The sequence below is a fragment of the Penaeus monodon genome, chromosome 14, assembly GCF_015228065.2.
Source record: "Penaeus monodon isolate SGIC_2016 chromosome 14, NSTDA_Pmon_1, whole genome shotgun sequence".
Lineage (NCBI taxonomy): Eukaryota > Metazoa > Arthropoda > Malacostraca > Decapoda > Penaeidae > Penaeus > Penaeus monodon.
In genome coordinates, this window is record NC_051399.1 from 13,747,922 (window position 1) to 13,757,921 (window position 10,000).

Consider the following 10,000-nt stretch of genomic DNA (forward strand, 5'->3'; position numbering starts at 1 on the left):
ATAATTGGTAATATATATATATATATATATATATATATATATAATATATATATATATATATATATATATATGTGTGTGTGTGTGTGTGTGTGTGTGTGTGTGTGTGTGTGTGTGTGTGTGTGTGTGTGTGTGTGTGTGTGTGGTGTGTGTGTGTGCACGCGTGCGTGCGTGTGTTGATTATGTTTTCTCTAACGTCAGGAACATCAACAGCATGAGAAAAGCGACAATAATCGCAGTAATAACAACACCGTATCGCCTAGAATGCACTCGTTGAGCCAGGCCTCCGCCAGCGCCCCGAAATCCAGGTTCGAAACTATCACTCTAAAGATGCGAATTGTGCTAGCAGGGAATCCTTTAATTGGCTCCTAGGCTCGAACACGTACCTGGCTCCCCATCAAAATGTAATGACCTGGTCCCGCGGTCACTAGCAACCCTACCTATAAATGTTCATCACAATCCATCAGTAACTGTTGGCGTAACCTTGCTGCAGAACCAAGACAAGGAAGCCAATTAAACAACCAATAAACGCGGGAAGGAATTTTACCTCCTGCGCTCGGTCATAGGAATCGCAGTTAGAAAAATTTTGATGTTATTGGTCACAAAAATGATGGTGTCAGTATCAACGCCTTTGATTGTTTTAGTTGGTGGTAACAGTAACTAGTAATATGTCAGAGCAATAGGCTGTGTATGTAGTAGTTGTTGAGTGGTGGTATTATAATTCTCAATGTTATAATTATAATAATGTGATAATTTTAATAACAGTCATTATCTTTTGTGTTATCGCCGTTGCCTTTGCTAATATCATAACACTGGATGGGTTTTTCGTCCTTGCAATAGGCTAAACGAGAACATATTCCATAATTCTTAATGACTTCCTGCCCCTGGCGCCGAGGCTGTGGCACATTCTGAAATGCCGTGATCTCCCGCAGGTGGTGGGTATGGCGTCATCCAGCTGGGGAGACGGCGAGTGGGACCCTGGTGACTGCGAGTGTGGGGGCCCACCGCCCCCCGCCTTCATGGTGCCGCCGCCCCCACGCCCCCCAGCATTCCCTGGGGGCCCTTCACCGGAAGCCCTGCTGGGGTTTGGCGGGGGCGACGCGGCCGACGACTGCGAGGGCCCCTTCACCTGCCCGGCGCTGCTCGGCGCCCGCGAGGACCATCGGTCGCCCACGCCCCGCGCGCCACTCGCCGTCGTCATCGTCTCGGCCGCCACGCTCGTCGTGCTGGTCATCGTCGCCGCCGTCATCGTGTGCAGGTGAGCAGGCACGCCTCGGGACACCTGCGCATTGTGCAGGGAACCCGTGGGCGAGAGAGAGTGCGTGGGTGGATGAATGAGAGACAGACTAACAGGCTGCGAAAGACAGTGGCAGTGCAGATGTAGGGACAGACAAGACACAGAGGAAGAAAGAAAGAAAGAAAGACAGACAGACAGACAGACAGACAGACAGACAGACAGACAGACAGACAGACAGGCAGACAGGCAGACAGACAGACAGACAGACAGACAGACAGACAGACAGACAGACAGACATCTATTTAGCCTTATACCCTCAGCAACCACAGTAGCAATCGTGTTCGGAATGCGTCAGGCGGCGAAGAAGCCATCTAACACACCCCTGCTGCTCCTACGTGGCCACAAAGCTTCTTCTTGTTCTTGCTATTTTGGGCACTCAGGGGCCTGTCTTTCCACGTATTTATACGTTTGTGTGCAGACAACAATGTGTAATTGTGTTCATACATAGACTGCAACATATCCAGGCATGTCTGCGTGCTGTCTGACCTCTTGAGTGTTCATTAGACATGGTTCCTTTACAACATACCTAAGTCTTTAACTAGTCATCTTGGCTTGTCATTAAGGATCTGCTCATTTTTTTTCTTTTCCGAAAAGTGTATTCCTTACATATGCAATGTATATATAATGAATGCACTTATCAGAACTTTGCATCCCCCCCTCCACCTCTCTGTCTCTGTCTCTATCTCTTTCTCTCTGTCTGTCTGTTTATCTCTGTCTGTATGTCTCTGTCTCCGTCCGTCCGTCCGTCCGTCCGTCCGTCCGTCCGTCCGTCCGTCCGTCCGTCCGTCCGTCCGTCCGTCCGTCCGTTCGTCTGTCCGTCTGCCTGTCCGTCTGTCTGTCTGTCTGTCTGTCTGCTGTCTGTCTGTCTGTGTCTGTCTGTGTCTGTCTGTGTCTGTCTGTCTGTCTGTCTGTCTGTCTGTCTGTCTCTCTCTCTCTCTCTCTCTCTCTCTCTCTCTCTCTCTCTCTCTCTCTCTCTCTCTCTCTCTCTCTCTCTCTCTCTCTCTCTCTCTCTCTCTCTTCCTCTCTCTCTGTCGTTTACACAATAATTTATCACCATAAGCCTATAATTCATGCCTCATTCCACGCGCAGATGAGTATAGAAAATGTGCTGCCAAATTTCCTAAAGTATAGCAAGGATAATGGATTTCTTTATTTACGACGCTCTTCGCTCATGGCTTCAGAGTGAGCGCCGGCGTGGGCCAGGGCGCTCCTGGCGAAGGAGGCGTCGCGTGTCAGGCTCTCGGTGGGGGTGGAGGGGGGGGAGGGTTAGCATGGCTTCGATTTTTTTTCCTTTGTGTGTATTTCTGACAGTAATGATATGCAGTTAGACTTTCCTGGGATGATTTATGGTCAGGCATTTTGTGGATATAACTAATGGAAGGACTGGATACGATTGTCATCGTTATTTTTGCAAATTTGTTAATTTTCTGTGTGATTATATATTGTTCAGATTGTGTGTGTGGGGGGGGGAGTGATTCGAATTTTGAATGCCGATGGGTTAGGGAATGAGCCGTGATTCATAGCAATAATTCTATTTTGAAGGGAACACAGCGCGAATACACTCGCTTCTGTTAATGTCAGAGTCTTAAATCGCTTTGATGCGCGATTTTCGAACTATTCTCAAGCAGCGTTACCAGCGCCGCGGAACTCTGCCCCGAATGATTTATTGGTGCGCCAGTACTCAGAGTGTGCCATTAAAGGACGTTATTACTTGCACAGCTCACGCAAGCATACATATGCGTGCACGCATACATGCGCACCTGCCTCTCTTCGAATGCCTATCCCCACCTGGGGCCCACCACCCAAGAAACCACCCACCCACCCTCCTGCACCTAAGGCACGCACACACGCACACGCACACGCACACACACACACACACACACACACACACACACACACACACACACACACACACACACACACACACACACACACACACACACACACACACACACACATACACACATACACACATACACACACACACACACACACGCACACACGCACACGGTCCCTTCGGCAAGAAGAGGTCTCCGCCTGATAAAACATGCCCTGCCGCCCGGGCGAGCGCCTCCCGGTCCTTCAAAGCGAAACCTTGGCACAGAGAGCTGCGCGTGAGCTTTTTCCCAGGGCCGACGGAGAGGCTGTCCCGGAGCCGCCGCGTCATCGTCATCCGGCCGAAGCGGCGCTGCACAGTTCTCCCGAGGTTTCCATGCGCCGGAACTTCCTTTCATTCGCTTTTCACCTCTCCTCTTGCCCCTTCCCCTTCCCTCCCATCCCCTCCCTTCCCCTTCCCCTCCCTTCCCCATCCCCTCCCTCTCCCCTTCCCCTTCCCCTTCCCCTCCCTCCCCCTCCCCCTTCCCCTTCCCCTTCCCCTTCTGCTTCCCCTCCCTTCCCCTTCCCCTTCCCCTTGTCCTTCCTTCCCAGCTCTTCTCGTCTCCTTTGGGAAGAACGCGATATTGGATATTGTAAGATTTTTTTCACAGAGACACGAAAAAAAATCAGTATGAGAATTTAGTTGTTAATTCTTTGGGAGGAATTCTCTGTTGTGTCAAGATGAAATCACTTTTGAAAGAAAGGAACACAGCACCAGAAATGACAGTTCATGAAGAAATAAAAGAAAATACAAAACGTGAAGCATATTTTCCGGGATACAGCCCTGCCGTCACCTTAGCGTACGCTCTCCACCGCGTGTTCACGAGCGACCGAGCGAGCGGCGATAAAGGCGTCACGGCGGGAATTTTTATTACAGGCCCACGACGACGCCGGGGAAGGGGGCGGAGGGGGGGTATTATGTGGTCACCCTTGCTGGACCTCCGTTTTAGACAACAATGGCGTTAAAGCCCTCTTGGCTTGGCCTGAAACGAAAGCCAAACTTGGGCTGGATCGTCCCAGTTGCGCTCAAAGGCAGCCATGATGAATCGTCACTGCAATCGAACACTAACTCAGAAGGCAGTGTTGCCGAGTGAAGTGCCCCACATTTCCTCCTTCCCTTCCCATCTTCATCTCCCCCCTCCCCCTCCATCCCCCCCGTTTGAAGGTCAGACCTCACCTGAGAGCGAGCGAAGGAGTGCCAAGATGCGGAGGGACGCGGCTCAATGGCGCGATTAAGGAAACGAAGAAGCGGTCGCGCCAGAACCACGTGAGGGGAAACGCGGTCGAGCGATGACGCAGCCGTTGCCTCTTTTTGTTTCATACCGTGTAATTTAGTTTTTTTCGGTATACGCTTTTTATATATATATATATATATATATATATATATATATATATATATATATATATATATATATTATATATATTTATATGTATATATATAAAATATTTATATATATATATATATATATATATATATATATATATATAGTGTGTGTGTGTGTGTTTTGTGGTGTGTGTGTGTGTGTGTGTGTGTGTGGTGTGTGTGTGTGTATGTGTGTGTGTGTGTGTGTGTGTGTGTGTGTGTATGTATGTTTATGTATATATATGTATATATATGTATATATATGTAAATACATATATGTACATACATACATACATTAATTAATTAATTGATTAATTAATTCATTCATGTGTGTGTAAATATTTATAAATATATATAATATAATAATATTATAATATATATAATATATAATGTATATATTGTATATCATATATATTATAAATATAATATATATATAACATATATATTATATATATAATATATATATATAATTATATGTAATAGATATAATATATATATATATATATATAATATATATATATATATATATATATATATATATATAATATATTATATATATATATATATATATATATATATATATATATGTATGTATGTATGTATATATGTGTGTGACAGAAAGAGAAGAGAATGAGAATGAGAAGGAGAAGGAGAAAGAGAAAGAGCAAAAATCGAGAGAGCGGGAGCAGGCAAGCAGGAGGCGCGCGCGCGGCCGCCCTGTTGACATTCCCCGGCCGCCGCCGCGAGACGAGGGATCACGTGACTAAGCATGCCAACACGACCTCAACACTGATGTTTCGCTCTTTTAACGCGCCGGGGAATGCCTCAAGCTGGGAAGTGGCTCCTCGCACTCCAAGGCCACGGGCACGACTGGCGCTGGTTTTCGATGACGTTGCGGCGGTTTTAAAAGCCGTTTTTACTGATTCACGTTTTTTGGTCAAGATGAAGGAGATTGCTGGAGTGAGGGGAGAGAGGCGGAAAAAGTTAGGAAGAGAGAGTAGGAGAGAAAGAGAAGGGGAGGGAAAGTTGGGAGAGAGTAGGAGAGAAAGAGAGAGTAGGGGAGAAAGAGAGAGTAGGAGAGAAAGAGAGATGGGAAGAGAGGAAGTAAGGGAAAAAGCGAAAGATAAAGAGATGGAGATGGAAATGGAAATGGAAATGGAGATAAAGAGATAAATAGATAAAGAGAGTGAGAGTGAGAGTGAGATAGAGATAGAGACAGATAGAGATAGATAGAGATAGATAGATAGAGATAGATAGATAGAGATAGATAGATAGAGATTGAGATAGATAGAGATAGAGACAGATAGAGAGAGAGATAGATAGATAGAGATAGATAGAGATAGATAGAGATAGAGATAGATAGAGATAGATAGATAGAGATAGAGATAGAGAGAGATAGATAGATAGATAGATAGATAGATAGATAGAATAGATAGAGAGATAAAATAGAGATAGATAGATAATATAGATAGATAGATAGAGAGAGATAGATAGATGATAGAGAGATGGGAGTAGAGAGGGGAGGAGAGAGGGGGAGGAGAGAGGGGGAGGAGAGAGGGGGAGGAGAGAGGGGGAGAGGGAGGAGAGGGGGAGCAGAGAGGGGGAGGAGAGAGGAAGGAGAGAGAGAGGGGGAGGAGAGGGAGGAAGGAGAGAGGGAGAAGAGAAGAGGAGAGAGAGAGGAGAGAGAGAGAGGGAGAGAGAGAGAAGAGAGAGGAGAGAGAGGAGAGAGAGAGAGAGAGAGGAGAGAGAGAGAGAGAGAGGAAGAGAAGAGGAGAGGGAGAAAGAGAGATGGAGAGGGAGAGAGAGATGGAGAGGGAGAGAGAGATGGAGAGGGAGAGAGAGATGGAGAGGGAGAGAGAGATGGAGAGGGAGAGAGAGATGGAGAGGGAGAGAGAGATGGAGAGGGAGAGAGAGATGGGGGGAGAGAGGGAGATGGGGAGAGAGACACAGACAGAGACAGACACAGATACAGAGACAGATACAGATACATATACAAAGACAGAGACAGACATGGCTCTTTAAACAGAAGCAGAAGCAGGGAGACGAGACAAAGTGCTCATACGAGTGGAATGAATGAATGAAAAGATGTATGACTGCATGACGGAGTGGAAAATCTATAAAGCAGGGCATTTTTTCTTGCACACTCAACAAATCGGTCAGACGTACGCGGAATGAAAAGTGTGGTGCTGGCCGCCCGCGCCCATGGATATTTGTCTTGTAAATTTTCCCGAGCGGGCGAGTTCGGACGAGTCGGCGGAACTTAGGCTGGGATTGAAACACGGGGAGCGTCGGCGCAGGTGCTTCGTGGGGCCGCTTTCTATAACTTTGTGTGTGTGTTTGTTTGCACACATACACATAGACACGTACACACATACATGCATGCATACATATCTATGTATCTCTATGTATGTATGGTATATGTATGTGTGTATGTATACATACATATATACACAGTGTCTATCTATACATATATACATATGTACATGCTTACATGCAAGCACACACACACACGCACACGCACACGCACTCGCACTAACAGACACACATACACGCACACACACACACACACACACACACACACACACACACACACACACACACACACACACACACACACACACACCCACCCACACACACACACACACACACACACACACACACACACACACACACACACACACACACACACACACACACACACACACACACACACAATACATAATATATACACACACATGAATATATATGTATATATATATATATATATATATATATATATATATATATATATATATATATATATATATATATATATATATATATATATATATATATATATATATATATATATATATATGTGTGTGTGTGTGTGTGTGTGTGTGTGTGTGTGTGTGTGTGTGTGTGTTTGTTTGTGTGTGTATGAATGCGTGTATGTACACATACACCCCTCATAGATTTTTGAGCGACAGCGTGTTTGTGCGTCAAAACTCTTCTGTCCGCACTTGAAGTGCGGCTTCGTTGAGAGAGACAGTTGGCGGCGCTGCGGCCTGTGCCATCTGCTGTTGCGTATGCAAATTAGCAAGGTGTCACGGCGCCCCCGGACGTCGCCGCCGCCGCTCGGTGCTTCCGGCGCGGGAAAGCCGGCCTATGAGAGGATTTCCGCCGCGGCCGCGCCTCTTTACGTGAGAGAAAAAACTGTAAACTCTGCTGCCCTTTAATTTCCCGTATAATTTCAAGGGATCGTTTATGGGCTCACGGACTTTTATGGTTATATATATATATGCCTTCGTGTTTTTTTTCTCGCTGTCTGCTTATCCGCTGTCGGCTCCGTAATTCCCGAAAGGTTTAAGGCAGGAGAGGCCATTAGCGTCAAGCCCGGCGCACCGGCGACGGCGGCGGGGGAGGCCTCGTCGGGCTGAGCGAGTCGGGCTGTTTTTGTTTCACTCCTCGGTTCTATTAAGCCTTACGGAATGCTCCTTTATTTTTTGCAGGAGGGTGTAAAAGGCTTTTAGCTCTTTTAGGGAAATAGCATAAACGTGTTCATGAGCTGTATTTTTTAGCCATTTTTTTTATTTGTCTCTTTTTATACCTTGACCTTGCATAACCTGGTGCCGTTCCCCCCGCAGGTTGCGCGGGCGCGGCCGCAGTCCCAAGGGCTGCACGGAGCTGAGCGGCGCCATCATCTACGACGACCTCCCCTCCGCCCCCTCCATCGTGCCCGCCCGCACACGCCCGCGGTTCAAACCCGTGCCTCTCGACGGCGAGGAGGTGGTGGGGATGACCATGGGCGTGCACCTGTACACCCCCGAGCCCAGGAGCGCCGCGCCCTCCGAGCACCTGTATCAGAGCATCTCCTCAGGTGAGGCTCCTGTGACGTCGCTTTTAGTGATTTTGGAGGACTCAGTTTATTATCATTGTTGTCACATCTTAGATATATTCTTTTAAGTGGACTGTGGCGTAGGGCTTTGCAGTTTTGTGAATATGTGCTTGTTCTCTTCTTCAGGAAGCGAGACCTGCAGTTACAGCACCAGCGAGGCGGCGCCCCACGACGGGCGCTCCCTTCTGCGCCCTCCGCACCCTCGCGGAGGCCTGTGCCCCTCGCCCATCCTCCCCGACACGGACAGCGAGGACGAGCCCCTGGGCCCGGGGGGCGTGGCTCCGCCCAGCGACAATGACACGCCCAACACCTCTCCCAACCGCTCGCGCTACTACTGCCCGAGCGCGCCCCCGCACCGCTGCTCCCCCGCCGGCTCGGGCTCCGACTACGAGAGCGTGTACTACGTGGGCGGCATCCGGCGGGAGCGGCCCCTGACGCCGCAAGAGCGAGGCCTCCCGCCTCTGCCCTCGCGCACGGACCGCTTCCGCATCTACTTCTCGGTGGAGCGCGGCCAGCGGCGCCCCCCGGGCCGCAGGGGCTCCTCGGGGCGGCGCCATAGCGGCCACCACCACCCACTCCATCCGCAGCCGCACCATCCGCCCGAAGCCGAGCCGCTCTACGAGAACCTGACGTAGGCCCCGCGGCGTGCGACGCCGGCGGACCGCATTTCCCTCGACAGGACGCCGCCTGTGCTTCGTGGACGGGCCATGGGGTGGCTCAGTACAGGAGAGGAGCCCGTGTGGGGCCTGTCCGGTGGCGCGGGCGGCTGCGTATCTGTGATGGCGTGTTGGCAGACTGATCTCAGGGTACAGCGTTGGAGAGCGACGGCGTTGGAGAACGCGGGGCGACTGACGACAAGAGAAGGGAAGCCTTTTCCTTTCCAGGTTATTTTGCGTTCGCTGTGAGTGTGGCAAGTTCTTGATATTTCTTGAACCTTTAGTGAGAAATGAAAATAACTGAACTCCATGTCAATAACAAACTCTGTGTAGCGGATTGGTACGCGGATCAAATCCATATGTGAAAGGAGCATTTTGTGGACTGGTCTGGATCAAAGTGCAGGAGCCGATTAGTGTTACCGCGAGCATTGTCCTATGGAGCCGAGTGTGCGTGTGTTTACGCGAATTTCCGCGGCGACCCGTTCAAAGGCAGACAGTACGAACAAGCACGCACGCGAGTTCGGGTCGCTCGCCTATTTACGGCAGTTGGAGGGACGGTCAGTAAAGGAATGAAACTGTCTTAGGCTGCAGTGAAGTCCCAGTGAAACCGTAAGAAAGGAAGCGTAGAGGAAAATCGAACGTGATCTCGGCAGCCATGAGTGCCAGGAATCCAGTAACGAAAGACGCCGTTGACTGCCCTGGCGAAGGGGGCGCAGGTGACGGCAGAGGCGAGGGGAGGGAAAGCGTGTCTGTGCCGAATGCGGACAAACACACACAAACACACACAAGTAGTTGGTGTTGTCTCAAGGTGCAATCTAGTCCTCTCGTCCGAGCGCACGCACACACACGCAGCCTCTCACTGGCCGGTAGACTGACCCACCAGTAAATTCACACATATTCCCAAGTGGTAGGCCTAGGTAAATTCAACCTTAAAA

The 10,000-nt window shown here is 49.0% G+C and overlaps 1 protein-coding gene across 1 annotated transcript in view; it reads left to right on the forward strand.

Annotated features, from left to right (window-relative positions):
- LOC119580909 overlaps positions 1-10,000 on the forward strand; it is a 23,523-nt gene that overhangs the window by 13,365 nt on the left and 158 nt on the right. The window contains exons 2-4 of the mRNA XM_037929143.1: positions 930-1,255; positions 8,159-8,391; positions 8,536-10,000. The exon at positions 8,536-10,000 is cut by the window's right edge and continues 158 nt beyond it. Coding sequence (XP_037785071.1) covers positions 930-1,255; positions 8,159-8,391; positions 8,536-9,044 — 1,068 coding nt within the window. The 3' untranslated portion in view covers positions 9,045-10,000. The remainder of the gene's footprint in view (positions 1-929; positions 1,256-8,158; positions 8,392-8,535) is intronic.